Source organism: Plectropomus leopardus, chromosome 2 (genome assembly GCF_026936395.1).
Source record: "Plectropomus leopardus strain MGB_pleo_1.0 chromosome 2, ASM2693639v1, whole genome shotgun sequence".
Classification (NCBI taxonomy): domain Eukaryota; kingdom Metazoa; phylum Chordata; class Actinopteri; order Perciformes; family Serranidae; genus Plectropomus; species Plectropomus leopardus.
The window spans coordinates 9,701,366-9,720,254 of NC_142177.1; the positions used below are offsets into that span (position 1 = coordinate 9,701,366).

Here is an 18,889-nt window from a genome sequence, read left to right on the forward strand (position 1 = left end):
AGAACTGCTGCTTGGAACTCTCTGAATTAAGTGGTTTTTTGTTGGTTTTTTTTGAGAGTTGGTGATTTTGAGACTTTTGCTTTGTTTATGTTATGTTTCAATGACGTGCTTTACGAGTTAACAAGGCAATTAAGCAAGAACATTTACATTTGCTGCACAATAAAAACATGAAAGTAGCAGAGGACTTTTACTTTGACAAAATTTAAGGCATTAACACCATAAATTGATGCAGAAAAGCCACAAATTAGTGCATAGAAAGGTCCCGGCTTTAAGGAATTTAAGTGTTTGACACAATTTTTTTAAATGGAGAACCCCCAAACCACCCGTTTCATATGTGTACCCCCCAATACTGGAACAAACCATACACCTTTGGTGTAAGAATGCTTCCTTTCAAAAAGCTACAAGAGTATTTTAGTTGGCTTGAAGGTGAAATGCTGCCTTCCATTAGTTTGGAGGATGTGGCCAGGCATTATAAGATGTAGTGATTAAGATATGGTATTGATGTGTGGATCTTGATCTTACCGACATCAGAGAGCACTTTGATACAGTTTTCAACGCATCCCTTCTGGATTGGGATCAACCAGGTACAATGGTAGACCCTGAATACTGCCTGCAACAGCTGCACGAAGACTGGCTGCCTGGTCTGAGAAGAAGGTGCAAGAAAAAAAGCAGAGGAGCTGAAGATTATTATATTGATTTAACCAGACTGACTGATCTCGTCTAGAAAGAAAGAAAAATGTCCCTTGAAAACATAAAAGATACCCATCTGTCATCAACAGCACAGCACAAATAGTCTGGACCATTGCCTTTACCTTTTAATATCACACACGCACACATGCATGCACACATTCGCACATGCACACACCTCTCCACAGTGATTTAGCTTAGCTGGTGTGACAGCACCTGTAGTCAGAACAGCATGCCAACAGCGGTGGTTTGTTACTTTTAAAGGACACCTAATAATCCCAGAGTAGACATTTGGCAAAACCTAGCCCAGTCTTACTTAGTCCCCTCTCACAATATTCACACATACTTAAATAAAAATGTAAATAATTTCCTATTACACCCATTACCCCACTCTGTGTTTTCCCCACTGAATTGCACAAATACCTGAAATATTTTCCCCAACAGAGAGGCCTGCAGCAGAGGATACAAGCAGTGAAGACACAAAATATGCAAGGAAAATATTCAAGATGCATCATAAATACACTTCAAAATACAATATTATACATTTCAGAGACAGCTGCTGTCATTCCTGGAGATATGTAAGGTGCACTGTAATGCAAAGCTTGAATTCGTAAAATGTGATCTAAAGCACTGAAAATAAATGAATAAGTTTAAAATATACATACACACACACACACACACACACACACACAGACACAGATTTATATATTTATTAGGGGTGTAAATCACTGGTTTTATCACAATACAATTATATTGATTTTTCGGACAGCGATGCTATATTTGCCGATATTACAAAGTGTACCACGGTACGATTTCGATTTGATTCGAATTAGGTGCCTGCGATCGATATGGGCCAATATTATATGCTCATTTAACACAGCCGGTCACAGGAGAAGCTACCACCCCTTTCTTTGCTTTTGGCCAGAAAAGATAAAAACATCATATACATAATAGGAAATGATTAAAACTAGTTAATTCTGCTTGAAAATGCTTTCTGAAAAAAATGTTTTCATTTTAATTCAAACCATAATAATTTTTGCTAAAATTTCGTGGATTTACAACATTATCTTTTCACTAATGTATAAAACTGAATAATAACTGTCAAGGATCATAGACAAAACAACTGTCTTTTGTAGGTCACATTTCTCCACATATACAACATGCTAAAGTTATTAGCATAAGCCTATGGCATTTAACATAGCAGAATTTAGTTTAGCGGATAGAGGACTTTTCCTCTACTTATAACCTAACCAGTTTACAATTTTTAAGCTTTGTCTTACTCACCGCTGGTTTAAGTCCCTGCACCTCTCAACAGAACAGCACGGATGACTTTCAGTCTCACGTGCACGTTTTTTTCAGTCAACATTGCTGAAACAGAGCAGCTAACCTAACGTTAGCAATTAGTCAGTGACGTGGCCCGGCAGGTACGTTGCGTTTCTTCACTATGGCTCTTGTTTACATATGACGTGTGCTATCTGTTAACCTGCAGTTCCTCCGAAAACAAAACATTTCTACACTGATGATTTATTCCTGAGTAAAAAGCGTTATCCTCATTATCTTTCTCTCGGTTCCTCGCCCTCATCTGCCGGATGCTGTGTGAAGGTGACACAGACTTTTAAAATAAGGGCACGCCTGAAAGAGGATGATATGGATCGATGTTTACACTTTGCATCGATGTTACGTGATCGTTGCTCATTTAATCGATATATTGATGCAGATCGATGTATTGTTACACCCCTAAATATATATATAAATATATATAATAAAATACTTATTCTATAAATCTATGACAGGTGGTTTATATTAGAAAAGGGGTAACTTTCCATGGGTCTACAAAGGAAGAGATTAATCAGCTCAACAGGATGCCAACAGCCACAGTCATGATTAACTGGTCTTAACTTTGTAATGTTCCATTAGCTCTACCGGACCATGACTAACATTACTCTGATTAACACAAATGAATGGAAGAGAAGGGGAACATTCAGTCTCCTTTACCACTTGTATTGTTGTTAATCAGAAGGAAAACTAGTTCTGAGAAACTCCAAGGAAGCACTAATTTGACGACTTTGGGAAGCACTTAAAGGGTAACTTTGATATTTTTCAACCTTGACCATTTTGTGTGTCTAAGTGACTAATGGAAACAAGATTTTTTTAAAATTGGGCCACTATTGAGCAAGAGCTCTGCAACTGGCAGCCACGAAACAGACTGCAGAGTTACAACTCAACCAATTATGCAGCAGAATTTTTTTTGTACACTAACTGCTTTTTTTTTTTTTTTACACTGACAGCCTCCGATTTTTATTTTTAGTGTCTGAGGGTCTTAGTGTCTTATAGAGGGATCTCTACAGAGATAAACATTTTTATAAGATCTTTTTGGTTAATTAGAAACAGCCCTGAAATTGCCACTGACAATGTCAGCAGATCTCATTCAAATGAACAATAACTTACTGTAATTGTGTATAGACCCAGCATATGTTCACATCTAACTTGGTGAATGAAGTGTTTATTGTGACCAAACCAGAGTTGGGGATTGTTGGAATATTGGAAAGACAAAACAAAAAGACCGCTTTTGCAAGTGAAAAAAGTGTGTTTTACCAATCAAAAAATGAATTTGAATGGAATCTGGTGGCACAATCAGTGTCAAATCACAATCAAATAATCTGAGTCTGTCAGTGGCAAAAACAAGCACTTTAAGTGGATATAAAAAGCATATTGCCCCAAATTGTTAGACTGCAGCCTATTTCATGGCTGCCAGCTGCAGGTGTCTCTCTCAATACAAGATCAATTTTTGTCCCCATTAGTCACTTCGAAAAAAAAACATGGGAAAAAAGATCCAGGGGAAAAAAGAGAAAAGCCATCCTTTAATATGAAAATGACTGCAGTGGATGGTTTGGTTTTAATCTTAGAGTCTGGCTTTTGAACAAGGGATTTCTTTGGAGGGGAGGGTCATGCTACTTGGTTAAAACTGAGGGAACCTAATTTATATTCTGTCTGTACTTACATATCTTCTGATGGCCACCTAAAGCATGATGCATAGTGTACATTAATAAGCAGGAGGTAAGCAGCTATTTATATATAGGGATTAAAGTCACATCTCAGATTATATACAGCTTCATATCAGGGCTGTGATTCTTTAAAAGTATATTTTAAGAAAGATGACCTTTAAACATGTGAGTGCACAGAACATTTCAGGCATACTGTATGAGTCAGAGATCAAGATAAGTCTATGAGGAAAGTTCACAGCAGCAGGTTTACATTACTCTGCATGTGTGACACAGCTGCTGTTGATCACACCTACTTTCATAAATAATAGAACATAATGAAGTCATATAATCTGATGTTTATCGTGTTTCCCTGGAAGTTAGAGCAACTAGAGAGGATGCAGACGATATGAAGTCACTGACAAGCAACCAAATGAAACGCATTGTTACCTTGAATCAAAAGAGACTTTTCTGGGTTTGCACATTGTCGGAAACATTTGGGACGATATAAGAGCACAACTCAACAAAATATATGACATAGGTATAGTCCCTTTTAGCCATTTTAATGCAGAAATGTCACATTATTATACCTTTAAACTTGACTGCTTTTTCTTGCATAGTGTTTGATATGACAGTTGGGGGTACCTGCAGGCTGGTGCTCTGGTCAGAGAAAGGCGAGCTGAAGAAAGTCGTCACGATGCTCATGACCGTCTCCGTCACATAGCGCTCCATTATGGTGTCTGCGTGTTTACGATCGCTTGTGTTGTTGCACACCTGTAAGCATCAAATCATAACAAAATTGCTTTTATTTTGACAAACCTCGTTCAGTAGGTGAGGTAAAAAAGATGCAGATAGCATGTTCCTTACTCTGCAAATGTCAACCAGGAAGTTCTCAAAGAGTTTCCACATGTGGTTCGAGGTGTAGATCTCCTTCATTTCCACCTCAGTGTCCACATAGCAGTGATTCAAGAAATTGATATAGGCAATTTTCACCTGAAAGATTAGGAGAAGTTAAAAGTTAAATTGTAGATCATCACACAATCCAACACTGATGCACAAAACTTCTTAAAGAAACAATATTGCTGAAAACATTTTTCCATTGCTTATAGAATGTGAAACCTGAAATTGAGATGCACTGAGAACTGTTTTGTAAGCCTCTGTATTGGTGCTTTGTGAGTTTGCTCCATATCTGGCTTACAGTGTAATCACACTGAAATCCCAGCATGGCTCAGTCTGAGGCTCCTCTCACCTCTGGGATGCAGTCCTCATGAGTCACCACCCGCACAATGTCATCCAGCGGTAACAGAGAATTGCACTTGATCTCTGTGTAAACATTCTTGCCCTCAGTGCAGACAGCCAAGAGCTCCACCAAGTGTATGTGGTACATCAGAGGACTGTTCTCATCCATGCGGTCTCGCTCTGAGCGCATCATCTGGACGAGTGTCTGGAAGGAAGCGCGGTCATTATAGAAGACCAGAACATCTTCACCGGCATTCACCAGCTGTAGGAAGAATCAAATATACAGTGTGAGGACATAATAAAACTGTAGTTCACACATTTTAAACAAAGGTGTTAACCACGCATGACCTCTGCCATGACGATATCCTGACACTTTTTGATGAATTTATTCTCTGCTTTGACAATAGTCTGAAGAAACTTGAGGTACTGGACGTTGCGGCCATGTGTCTCGATGCAGTGGACAAAGTGCTGAACCACACGTTCATTGATTTCACTGCACAGCTGGAAGTTGTTCATGAAGATGTGCTGCATGGTGATGGCTTCTAAGATCTGAACAAAAGAAAAAAAAAAGGAGATGTTTAAACAGTTACACACTGTGGGTATCGAGTGGTGCTTCATCTGGTAGGATGCTTACCCCTGGGTTAAGGAACAGATTGATATGCTTGTGCAGCAAGGCTTGGTTCTGCTGGTTTCCTGCACAGAAATTCTGTAGAAACTGGTGGGCTAACTTCATGATATCCTGCATACGCAAATCTTCTCCCTAAAGAGGAAAATAGCTGTTTAACCACTTTTACACAAGACCAAAAAGCATGCCATTGAGCACTCAAAACGATTGATTGCTACCTTCTCATAGGGGATCTGCAGGAGCTCGAGGACGACAGCATGAGCCCCCATGTTCCTCAGCAACCTCTGCTGCTGTTTCTTACTCTTCCTACCTGACAGACCTTCTTGAACACACAGCTTGCTGAGACGCAGCAGGATCTGACAAAGAAAGAAAAAAAATGCAAGGGGGAAAGGTATGTGGAAAAACTGAGATAATGTCTCTGAGGCTATGCAACATTTACAAAAAAGCTTGTTAACGTTTAGGGCCCTCTTTAATATTACACGTACTTGTATCATTCTGAACACAAAATGCCCCTTTCAAAATCAAGTTTTAAAAATATTATGCATTAAGATTTTTTTCTACTTTTGTTAAGTTATAATTAATTTTCTGAATTGTAACCCTTTAAATGTCAGGTTGTTGTCACTATGCCACAATGTTTTTAAATGAAATTACCCCGCAAAAAATGAATTATTTTCAATATGATCTAAGTTAAGTAGATTTTTTTTATTACCACACCGTGGGATATGTCAATTATTAGCAGAAACATTGATTGAGACAGAGCACCTAGTGGAAAAACCATGTATTTTTTCCATATGCCAAATACGGTAAAAATTACATCATCAGGTGGAAAAAAGAAAAAAGGAAGAATGACACAGAAATAATATAATGTATGTTTTTATGCTTTGATGGCTGTGGGATCCAAATTTGCAGTTTGAATGGGTTGGTTTCAATGGCACATTTTTTACACTTAACAGTATGAATGTAACAATGCTGTTTACAGTGTAGTTTAGACTTACTACCTGGAAATTCCAAGATAAGACAAAAATACACAATCTTGCCAAGATTTATGCCACATGCGTGAACACAACCACAATTATCAAAAAAAGAAGAATGACAAGCACATAAAACAAAATAGGCCCTAAGGGTTAAACATAATAAGAAGTGAGAGTTACCTCCTTTACCACCCTGTAGTTGTAGCTGCTGGTGCTTTCTGCCTTCTTTGGTTTATCTGCACCCCCTGAATCACCCTACATGGTACACCAGAGACAATACATCAGAGAAACTCTTGCAAAGAGACTTAGTGGCGACTGGCTTTCCAGCGTTTGTGTGTGATTGTTTGATGTACAACACTCAGCACCTTTTTATGCTCTGACTCAACAGAGAGCCCCTCTCCTGCATCCATGCCCTCGTCTGGCCCCTGCCTTTTGTACACCCAGAGCTCAGACTTCTCTACAATAGAGCGCAGCTGGTCCAGATCTGACTTTATTTGCTTGTAATTTTCCACATCTTGGCTGGTGACTAGCAGCTGGACCTGTGAACACACAATATAATACAAGATGATTGAAATGTTACTGTAAATGCATTTAAGTTTTGTATGCATGCATGTTTCAAACAATTACATAAATCAAATGCAAAACACATTTCAGTTAAAATGGTATGATTTTCTATGCTTAAGTTGTTTACCTGCTTAAAAGCCTGCAAGACCTCCTGCCTCTGGCTGAAATGTCTAAAGAGCAGGTGGAGGGCTCTGGACACCAGAGGAGGATAGTCATGCATGGTTAAGTGGAGAAGGACCCTCAAGAAGGTGCGGCCACCATGATCATCCAGGTCCAGTGGGGTGTTCTCTTCACTACACACACACACACACAGAACACACACTCAAATGAAAACATCCTGTTCTTGTATTTTCTGACTCTTCCTCTATTGAAATGGAATTACCTTCCACCAAATATACCCTCTGCCTGCTCTTCTATGTGCTCAAAATCCAAAGCCCCTGAAATAAAAAAAAAATACATTTGTAAGCAACAAAGACTTTTTCATCGGCCCAACATTTGTATAAAGTGCAGTCATGAACGTTACCCTGACCTGGCATGTTGTTCGGCCCTTCCACAGCTCCAGCTACAGATAATTCACTCTGGGAGTTACTCTCATCAAACTCCCTCTTGAATATAGACAGCAGACAGGAGATCCTGTAGTCCAGGCGGACATTCAAGATGAACTACAGGGCAAGAAATCAAGTTTTATGTGAATATTTTAGAGGATGCAGGGACTGAGTCTGAGCACGCACCATATGTGTGTGCACAAGCAACAACCTGCAGGACTGAATAATTAAGCCAACACAGAAGTGCCAAAAACTGCAGTTCCTCTAATGGCCACTTGAGGCCTACTCTAAAAGCTTGTCAATCCCATAGACCCCCATGTTAAAATGCCCAACTTTACAGCAGATATAAACATGCTTACAGCCTGGTACAAAAAATGGTTTTGGTCTAAGCTAATTTCAAAGTTCATGACAACTGTACAGGGGTGTACAGGGGGGTGAATTTTATACAACTTACCCATTTACATTTTTTAAGGCTCCAAGTTATTTATAATTAAGGGCATGGCTGTTCTGAGTGACAGGTGGGTGCCATCAACTGAAAAGTTGCTACCAAGCAACAACGTTGGTTAAGTAAGGTAACCATGGCGTAACCCCAGATTTATGGGATATAACCATAACTGGTGCCATTTCCATGTGTTTTTTAGTTCACAAGGTTAATTGTATTTCTTTAGTCATCTAAAAATGTCTTGTTTAGTGTTTGGTTGTACTAAATGCCCTACAACTTGTCGGATACCCATTTTTGCAGGAAGCACATTTGTTGTGATGGTTTTCAGTTTGTTTGTTGACGTAAATTTGCATTGGTATTATCATAGACAACCATAGACTGATGATGCATTCCATTTATCTTGGAAGTCGGAGGGCAGAGCTAGGAATGACATCACACCCAAGTTGATAAGGTACAAGTCGAAAAGTCAAAACTAAGAATTTCATGCCCAGTTAGCCATAGTTAGCAAAACTAGTTGATAATAACACATTATCCAATATTTCAGGAGCTAGATGTAAACAACTGTTTTACTGAGACAAAAATAAGGTAGAAGCACCCATAAACATTATATTACTAAAGCATTAACTACAGTTAAAGCTCGGAGTAGCTTTACTGGATTTTGAGGTCGAGGTTGGTGGGGTTCCTCCAACTTTCCAAGTTGGAAATCCGACTTCTCAGTGCAAATGGAGCCAACATGTAAATGTTAGCATTAGAGTCAGGTCCACTCACTTGTCCAAATGGTAACCTTTAGCTCCAAAAGTCCAAGATGGTGACGGTCAAAATGCAAAATTATGGGTCTACAAAACTGTCATGGTGGCTACGTCCATTAAGTTTATTCAGTCTACGGTACTGTATGTACTGTGTTGTATATGTGACATGCATTTAGGTGTAATATTACATGTTCTTCACCTGCAGGATCTCAATGATCTTGAGCTTGGTGTCCATGACCAGTATGTCCTGTTTCTCCGGTTCAGTCTGGGTCTTGACTGTTTCTCCACTGGAGCTGGTGTTTGAAGTTGTGGGGAGGAAGCCCCCTCCTCTCAGTACCACTTGGGACATCAGCTCTCCTACTCCATGAATGGACCTCATCACATTGCTGCCTGGACACAAGCACACACATGCACAAATACAGACATCGACTTCACATCCGTGAGATATTTATTCCACCATTGACCAGCCATGGAGTTCATACCTTTACTTTCTTCGTCTTTGTCCATCTTGTTGAAAGGGAAAACTGTGCTCACATGGACACAGTCTAGAATAGCCAGCAGGATCTTGGTTAGTCTCAGCAGGTCACTGAAGTTGTAGAAGCCAAAATAAATCAGGTTTCTGGCCAGATTCACCACCTAAACAAGGAAGAGACAGTAGCTTTGCAGGATTTGCCATCAAAATTGGACTACTTTGACATGATTAGATATCAAGAATGTGGCAGACTGACCTCAAACGTGAGCTTGTTCTTCTCTTTATCTGCAAAAGGGAAGCTCTGACACACCACGTCTCTCAGGTAGTTCTCAACAAACTCCATAGTCTGAGAGAATCGCTCCTTGATTTCATCCTTAGATGTTCCATCATTGTCATAACTACAATAAGAGAACGAAAAACACAAATGATTGTAAAACATACAAAAAAATCCATGGTAAATCCATTGAATTTGTCCTTTTACTCACTCATCAATAGCAATCTCTGAGGGGATCTCAGACCACAGTCGAGCATATTTGACAGGCGTGACCTGTTCCTGTGGATCACGATCCACATGCATGTGCAGCATCATTCGGCAGAAGGAAGCTCGCAGATCGTAGGGCAAGTCTTCATCTGACATGCATCGCAAGATCAGGTCCACGTCCAGCTGGCCAGAGATCTTGTTGATTGCCAGGTACTGGCGGTCCAAACACATCCTGGCAAACAGGTTCAGCTGGTACCTGCAGCAGTGAATACACACAGACAGACTCACATTTAAAACAGCAAACACTTTTGTTGTTTTGTTTGTTTTAGCTTTACAGGTGACCCTGTTTGTATATACATAACTAGCATTATCGAGTCAACGAGTATTATCTCCTTCATCTCAGAAAACCACACGTTAAATAAATCACAGTAACTACCTGTAATAACTGATCACCTCCTGGTCCTCCTTCTGGCCCTCCTTGGCATCCTGGGCCAGCTCCCTGATGCTTTTACTGCGGATTTCTTTATTACTGTCTTTCCAGAACAACCACACTTCCTCCTCATCCTCCTCTGACTCTACAGAGTTCTCCCCAAGCGGCGCTCCCTCAATCTCAAATCTTGACAGCACGAGTCTGCAGGAGTGGGGAGGGTTATGTTTAGTTTTGGTAAAAAAAAAAATGGAAATGAGTATGCATTTGTGACAAATTTCAACAAAAGAATTAAACTTAGAAAACAATGATTGTCAATGTCATTACTGACACCATCAGAGGCTATAAATGGGAAAAGCCATGTAAACACACCTGTGAGACCTATCACCTTATTATTACTTCCCACTGTTGCACATTGGCATTATAGAAGAGGAAGAGACAGAAATAGGAGGAGGCAGAGCGGGAGATGACTCACTTAGTTTCTATGAGGATGTCTGCGTTAGCTGGATCCAGCACTGCGTTACAGATGAGCTCTTGTGTCACAGGGATGGACTTATTCATTGACACACACAAGTCTGACAGGTAGTCCAAAAACCTGGATACACACACACACACACACACACACACACACACACACACACACACACACACACACACACACACACACACACACAAAATATGCAAAATTCAATCAATCATTCACAATGCTTAAAAAACTCGAGGCTCAAGATCAACTTAAGCACCAGAGATATGTAAAAGCATAACACTGTTACAGAGTGAATGACACACTTTAATTTGATCACTTAAAGTAGTTCACCATACTGATCCAGCAAGAGTAAAGGGATATTTCAACAAAATTTAAGTGACATTTAAGTGCACATTTTATTGTTGTTTTTTAAATCGAATGTCCTTACTTTTTAGTGGCTGGCTGTGGTAGTTTAAACTGTTTTATGAACACTGCTTATGTGGTTTCAAGAAATATTTCCCACTTCAAAAGATCATTTGTAGATCAAATATTCACACCGTGTTATGTTTGAAAACTTTGAGGGTTTTTTTGGCTTGCCTTCATTGAACGAAGAATTTAAAAAAAAAAAAAAAACTCCTAATAAATAGAAGTCATAGGGGTCCACATTTAACAACAAAACTATATCAAAAACATACATTTACAAACTCTTACACTGCTCATGCAGTATAATGCAAGTCTTATTTTTCTAGTAGTATGCTCAGTAAATCCAAAACAAACAGCCGTTCCTGATGGGAATCCTAACGGAAAGTGAAACTTTCAATGCTCTCTTCAAAGCCACACTCCATTAACAAAAAGAGTAGTTTTACCTTGCTTAATGTGAGAACTGCTGGTCTAATGCTGCCTTGATCAGTTAGTTTGGGTTATTATGTGACTATGAGGTTAGTTCAGATTCACCAAACTCAAACAAACTACCAACTGGTCTACTGCTCCAACAGGAAGCAGTAGACCAGCAACTCCCATGGTCAGCAAAGTCTGGCTTTAAAGAGAGCGTAGGTAAGTTTCAGCTTCTGTTTGGTTTCTAGTTGAAGAGGGCTGCCTGTTTGGAAAGTTGTAAGCATACGACTGGATAAATGGATTAAATAGCACGAGTTGCGTGAGTTTGTAAACAATGTTTCAATATAGTTTTCCTGTTGTTGAACATGGACCCCTTTTCTCCAATTCATGAAGAATTTCTTAGTTTTTTTATTCATAGTTCACTGTGGAGGCATATAAGAAAAACAAACTTTTCTTCAGGAGTTCAGCGAAATACAGGGGCAGCAATTGATATGCAAATGGTCATTTCGGGGTTGGATATTTCCTTTAAGTGAACCTATTGTGTGCATACAGGTAAAAAGGATACTGTATGATCAGGGTATGCAGATTATAATTGAGATATAAACAATATCTATTAACACATTGTCCTGCAAAATATTTTATCCTTAATATGCCTTTTTATCGAGATCACCATGTTGATGGTGTAATTACCCACAGACGCACACACAAACCTTGGCTCACGGTTCTTGCGGACCAGACTAACAAATGTGTCGATCTCTGCAGCAGTGATATGTTTCTCCAGCAGCTTGCGGTTGTTGTGGAGCAGAGCTGTGATCGTGTCCTCTGCCAGGACGTCGTAGCCGATCTGTTTCTGCATGAAGCGGAACTGCTTGGCGATATACTCCTACAGGACAGACAAACAGAAAAACAATCTGAGCATGCACAAGCCAAAACAAGACGGCACAGACTCACTGTGACAAATGTCATTATTTACCTAGCTTTTTTGTCTTGATCTCTTTACATTCTCCAGGCGGACTATAAGACATAACCTTGTTATGTCTGTATCCATTACGGATATTGACTGAGGCCACTTTGGCCCTAGTCATCTGTGTGCAGAGAAACAGAGCATGTTCACAAGAACCAGATTGCCCCCATAATCCACCTAATTAAATGACCCATCTAAAAATTACACTGTAATGTGTTTAAGAGAAATCGATTTTTTTCTCAGAAAATGGGAATGTTGTATTTCAAATTGGCGGGCTTTTATTATGGGATGTTTCTCTGTGTGGCTCTGTGTATTCGTATTAGCAGACAATTTGATAAAGGGGCTCTGTTGGTGAGCCTTGCAAAATGCACAGGACATTAGGTTAAACATCAGTATATCAGAGCAAAGGCCTCTTTCATTAACTATTAGACTTAATTAAGGGAATTTGGAATCCACCTTTACACAAACTCCAGTACATAGATATAGTCATACAGTGTTGGTGCTTGTAAAGCAGACTTCAAGCCCGGTTAAAGTGTACCTGGTTCTTGCGGTAGTCCTGCTGAGAGTGACGCAAAACCCGGTAACACAGGCGGCAGATGTGTCTGAAGGGGGCATGACGCTGGTCGGCCAGCTCTTCCAGTCTCAGCATGGGACCGTCCCCGCTGTCTGTGAACGGAGCCTGCAGCAGCTTGAAGATCTGAACACGGAGATAAGGTTGTGACAGTTCTGATCACACTGAGGTTAAAGCCAAAAGAGCACACTGACACAGACAGCAGGCCTGGCAACCGTGCCACTTTGAATTATGATAAAGAGAGTAACAAAATGTTGGAGGGAGTTCAGGGAGGTTCAAACACATTTAATGGAAAATCTGAAGAATGTGTTCAAAATGTTACATTTGCTGCATCACCTGTTTGAGAATATTCTGTTCTCTCATAAGTTTCTGTCGCTCCCTGTTGGGTTTGTTGACCATTATCTCAAGAACGTCCTGTCCGTTGTTTGGAATATCCACCACAAAGAACACCAGATCCTCCAGAAGCTTGGTTACCGCTCTGATCGTACAAACAGAAAATTCAATAAGTCAAGCAAATTTTATTTAAACAGTCCAATATCACCAATAACAATTTGCCTAAGAGGCCTTTACAACATACCACATCCCTCTGTCCTTCACAGCGAATAAGGTGAAACTTCCCCTAAAAAAACCCTTTAACAGGGAAACAATGGTAGAAACTCCAGAAAGAGCAAGTGACAACCAACTAAAAAAAAAAGTTTTCAATGATCTTCATTAGCTACTGTCTCTGTGGATTCTGCCATTCTGTTGCTTTTTAGTTTACATATATCTGTCAGACTTAGAGACTCTGCATCCTCCTCAGCACCTCTTCCTCTTCAGGCTTCTTTTCTTGGGCACCAATTCGCTTTTCCACTTATCTGCTTATATATATGACTTAGGGTCCATCTTAAGAAATTATGGTAGAAGATAGATTATTTTTCTTATTATTATTATTATTATCTATTTTTTTTATTCTATTTTATTTTTCTATTGTCTGTTTTCTTGTGTTATTTTTTATAGTTTTTGCTTTGCAACTGTTGTTGTTTTTCCATGTGCTTTATAAATGAATATGGATTGGCTTGGATTGGGTAGAACTCCCCAGTCTGGCACTGCTGTTCATTTCATACCTCCTCTCATTTTGTGTGATGGTTCCTTTTTCCAGCTTTCCAGCAATAGAGGCCAACACTTTACTGGCATCGTTGGCAAAGTCAAGGTCTCTCACTTCAGCCGGGGAGACAGGCACAATGGCAAAAGCCTCTTTGTCCTCTTTCAGTGCTGAGGTGCCGATCTTGAATCAGAAAAGAGATGCACAGCTGTTATTTAACAGAGCAATACGAGGTATTTTTGAGTATTTAGAATTGGTCTCTGGACCCGCTTGTTTCAATTCCTCCTCCAAAAACACATAATGAAAACTGCAATCAAAAAACAAATGTGTGTACAGGGCAATAGTGTTTATTCCAAAACACTTCCATAACTTCACAGCAGGGAAGGAGGCGGTTACACAGAAGGATTTGAGCAGAGAACAGTTGGTTTAGATTCTTTTTATTAGTGACCCTCTTTGTGACTCATATAATCTCATAAACCCAGCATCATGTACAGTCTGTCATGCCAACAATTTACCACAGATATGGTTGCTGTTATGTATTAGTGCAAATTAATGGTCACTCACGCGCAGCATGACAGGCTTTTCTTCCTCCTTGTCGATTGGTTGGTTGGTGCTGTGAACCCATGTGTTTGTGCACAGGTGCCTGAGGCGTACATATGAGTTCCTGAAAACACATATCAATACGTTTGATTAATGATTGCATATTGTACATGGAGAACAAATATTAGATACTAGAACACAGACGGTGTTGTTAGGCATCCTGAAACGTGTAAATCCATGGACATTACAGAATCAAATATGCAAATTATTGCTAAGGCCCCGGGGCACCATATGCAAAAGAGAAAAAAAAAATTTCAAAAGTGCCCTCTTGGATGCTTCTATGATAATTAAAAAAATAATAAAGTGGGTGCTCGAATATGGAAGAAAACATGATAGGGTGCTCTAATGGCTGCCCTCTAATTGAACCCTGAACACTGCATGCACCACTGTCTGCACTGTCATATCCATGTTGCAAGATAGGAACGACGAATATTGTGAAAATGCTTCTGGCTCTTGCTCTTATTAGGCTCATCAACTTCTCATTTCTGATTGTTAAGAATAAAGGCACAGCCACCCTGATACATCCCTGGCCCACGATCAAGAAAATCTCTGTGTGGTGTTTTAAACTTGAATAGTCTTGCTCCCAGTAAATGTTTTGTTCCCTAATGTCAATGTACTCCTTCAAATTAAAGCTGTATATTTGTTTTGTTCATTATTGAAAAAGAACCACAAGCCTATTTGTAGATCATAGCATTGACTAATATGTATACAGTAGATACATTAAACATTAAAGTAGGACCAATGTGGAACTCAAAATGTTAACTGTACCAGTATTAGTTTCTGCACATCAGATAATTAGTAATAATAACTGTAAAATAACTAACCAAAGTCTATCGGTATGTGATTCTTCACGCTCATATTAACACATTTTTCAACAAGCCTATATACAACAGCATAATCAAATTCCTGAAATTTAGTTATGACTTTTGGTGTTGGTGTGCCTATGGAAGTACATAAATCTGTTCCATCAAGATTCACGTCCTAAAAAATTCAAATAATATATATTCAAGTTGCTCACATTCAATAGGCTAAATTCACATGCCACATGGAGCGTAACTTGATTGGCTGGATGTTGGTTTGACTCGATCTAGAATCGTTCATCCTTGGGTTCCCAGATGTTCACTCTGAAGTTCATATCTCATATTTTGGCATGTGAATTTGGCCTATCTAATTTGAGCAACTTGAAAATATATTAGTTGAATTTTTTAAGATGTGAATTTTTTGATTCTGAATTTGTGAGCAATGAAAAATAAAGGTGAAATTGAGTTACCGAAAATCTGAAGAACTGAATTCAGAGGAAAAAAATCAGATATATAATTTCAATGCATACATTTTCAGTGCTGGAAATTCAATGACTCAAAAACAGATGGAACAGATTTACTTCCATTTGTGCCACCCCAAAATTTTCCAGTGATCCCATCTGGCCACCCCTATGACAATCTTCTGGGGGGACCACTGTATAGTACGAGTTAATTACTGGAGAAATAGCAGAGCTAGATTGATAGGTCAGTCCATCGGTGAGTGTGTATGTGGAGCTTAGGTTCATGTGCTATCCAGCATTAGTGCTTGGTTGTGCTTCATCCTTAGAGGATAATCTCAATGGCTTTAATTTAAGTTTTAATTTGATTTAGTGATTTGCTCTCCTTATAAGGTAACTATATCACAAACACAACATTCACAGTCAGGCATGATGTACAGTACTTGTGTCCAGTAATTTGCAGTGATAATGATGAGATCACAAAATCTTAACTGTCACATGGCACTGAAGAGTTTTTATACAAAAATAATGTACTAGACAGTCAATTTTCAAATATTCTCACACATGCTCAGCAGACTGAGCTATCATCTCACGATCTCGTTTTCAGATACACAAGAAGCACAGCAACTTTAAGATAAAACTACAGAATTACCTACATGTTCTCAAGAAAACATCACACCCATGTGTGTTACAACAGCTTCCTCTTTCTCCAGTTATTCTCGTGAAATTCAGTTAAACCAGTAAAATAATGTGAGTCAAACACACACATTGTCATACAAAATTTGTCACCACTGCCAAAAAAGCAAATCATCGCCACAACAAGCATAAGCACATCTGCTCACACACAAAGAAGGATAATGTCAGAAATCTGTTTGATGCAATTTGTCAGCGTGAATATCCTTATTAGTGCGACAGCCACGAAGAAGAGCTCTGCCTGGAAGACCTGCGTGATACTGTGTGTTGTGAGTAACAGCAAGTCATCAGCAAGTTATCTAACATTTAACACACACACTTTCCATGATTTATCGTTCTGATAACATATTACGATGACTTTATATACAGTGGAAGTCCCCGACTTGTTTGTGTTTCAGTGGAAAGAGTGACACAGCAGGCAATGGACCACGCTCTTCTCTGTAACACAGGTCTGAGCAGGTCGGAAACATGTCCCTGCTCTGACGTCACTGGCCTCCTACCTGGGTACCAGCGAGTCTCCGCCTCTCAACGTGGTCGGGTCGAGCTCGAATATGGAAGAGATGTCATTTCCGTCAGGGACAGACACAAGGGTGTACATGACTTTGTCCTGGATGTTTCTCAAACGGGCCCGTAAGGCTTCCTGCTCCGAGTCCAGCTGGAGGGGAAAAGTCAAAACAGAGTATGATTAGAACTGTCCAGCACTACAAAAAAGTCACCACTTGGATTATAATTTTTAGCTACTGAAATTATCTGCCACGTTTGTGTCAAGATCGATAAAAGTGACAAGAGTAAAATATTACTTTGGAAAGATTTCTAGGAAAAAGAAATGCAATGACTGTTCAGACCCCTTTTCGTCAAAAGAGCTCAACTATTATTATTCTTTTGTATTGAAGTTTCCCAGAAAAATGTCACAGTGTTAGTTCAACAAGCCAATAATTTGTCACCAGAAAAGACATATGCCTAAAGCCTTCATCAAATTAACCAGAGATACTGGCTGGGCGCCAGTAAATATCTTGGCTTAGTTGAGTCCTGTTTTTTTTTCAATTGTAATGAAAATAGTCATTACGATAACATGGGCCTATTTTCTGTTGCCCAGGATGTCTGGCACACTTCAGCTCTTCTGGGTATTGGTGTAAAAAGAGTTTTTCTCTTGTAGAAGTGAGTCTATTATCTGCAGAGCGACTATGAGCTGGTTCATTTCTCGCTGCCTGATCAGCAGATGCTTAACAGCCTCATGTTGACAGTAACATTTCAGTGAGCTGTGGCAAAGAACTGAAGAGCCAACACAGGACGATGCATTCACAGGGAAAGGCTGCCATCTGCTGGTGACTGAGATGCAACACCATCTCATGCTGCAAAAATGCATTCAGCTATCTACTGCTGGAGCTAATAACCCTTTGAAACCTGGGTGAATTGGCTTGACTTCTTTCAAATACACAGGAAGGAAGGCAATGAGTACGGAAAAACTAAATGACAAAATTACCTGAAAATGAGGAAACAACAATTACAGAAAATAATCATGTAAAAAAAAATGGGAAAGTTAAAAAACAAACAAACCAAAAAAGGGAAAATACACAAGAAAAATATTGCGTAAAATAATTTTAAATACTTAACTTTGATCATTTGAAATTTATTTTCCAGAAAAATTTCCCCAGTTCAAAAAAATAAATAAATAAATTCTAAAACTACTAATTTCTTGCCAAGTTCTTCATTGCCTTTTTAACCATGTGAAATCCAACCAATTTGCTTAGATTTCAAAGGTTTAAATACCTGCAAAAGGTATGTGAATGCAGCACAGGAAAAGTGATTTATTTATTATCCTCAGCAAAAAGCAAAAAAAAAAAAGGGTGCCCCCGTTTTTTTCTAAGTTTGTTTGCGGACTGTTTAAGTCATAGTTAGGTGAGATTTACCAGTTACTAAACTGGAAACACAGGGTGCTTTTCAGTATGCTAACATAAGTCCTCCAGTCCTCTACGGTTGCAGCAATATACTTATTTTAAGGTATACCGTGATATAAAAGTTGACAATTATCATACCATGTACATTTGCACATTTGTACTCCCTTTGCAATCCCTTAAATATACCTCAAGGAGACAAGGAATGAGGAAAGAGGAGGCTTCTAGAGGAGTTCAGAGCGATGAAACGCTGGTGTATACTACACATAAGTTTTTTATCAACTAGCATGACACATAAAGGCTAGAGGAGACAAGTAAGTATAATGAAAAGCACCCATAGTGTA

At 39.2% G+C, this 18,889-nt stretch overlaps 1 protein-coding gene across 8 annotated transcripts in view; it reads right to left on the minus strand.

The window, feature by feature from the left end:
• The window catches only part of LOC121952968 (inositol 1,4,5-trisphosphate-gated calcium channel ITPR1), a 107,191-nt gene that overhangs the window by 59,617 nt on the left and 28,685 nt on the right, over positions 1–18,889 (minus strand). For 3 of the 8 annotated variants that reach the window (XM_088084253.1, XM_088084243.1, XM_088084238.1), the window contains exons 12-37: positions 17,151–17,305; positions 14,664–14,763; positions 14,122–14,282; positions 13,355–13,496; positions 12,986–13,144; positions 12,194–12,366; positions 10,659–10,778; positions 10,193–10,387; positions 9,761–10,012; positions 9,532–9,673; positions 9,286–9,439; positions 9,003–9,193; positions 7,597–7,729; positions 7,450–7,504; positions 7,195–7,360; positions 6,869–7,042; positions 6,684–6,758; positions 5,751–5,888; positions 5,542–5,667; positions 5,256–5,456; positions 4,918–5,169; positions 4,536–4,661; positions 4,314–4,442; positions 3,689–3,706; positions 1,111–1,137; positions 523–643 (exon numbers count right to left, since the gene is read on the minus strand). In XM_088084253.1, coding sequence (XP_087940379.1) covers positions 523–643; positions 1,111–1,137; positions 3,689–3,706; positions 4,314–4,442; positions 4,536–4,661; positions 4,918–5,169; positions 5,256–5,456; positions 5,542–5,667; positions 5,751–5,888; positions 6,684–6,758; positions 6,869–7,042; positions 7,195–7,360; positions 7,450–7,504; positions 7,597–7,729; positions 9,003–9,193; positions 9,286–9,439; positions 9,532–9,673; positions 9,761–10,012; positions 10,193–10,387; positions 10,659–10,778; positions 12,194–12,366; positions 12,986–13,144; positions 13,355–13,496; positions 14,122–14,282; positions 14,664–14,763; positions 17,151–17,305 — 3,685 coding nt within the window. The remainder of the gene's footprint in view (positions 1–522; positions 644–1,110; positions 1,138–3,688; positions 3,707–4,313; positions 4,443–4,535; positions 4,662–4,917; positions 5,170–5,255; positions 5,457–5,541; positions 5,668–5,750; positions 5,889–6,683; positions 6,759–6,868; positions 7,043–7,194; positions 7,361–7,449; positions 7,505–7,596; positions 7,730–9,002; positions 9,194–9,285; positions 9,440–9,531; positions 9,674–9,760; positions 10,013–10,192; positions 10,388–10,658; positions 10,779–12,193; positions 12,367–12,985; positions 13,145–13,354; positions 13,497–14,121; positions 14,283–14,663; positions 14,764–17,150; positions 17,306–18,889) is intronic. The other 5 variants (XM_042499861.2, XM_088084254.1, XM_088084264.1 and 2 more) reach the window with 2 other exon arrangements.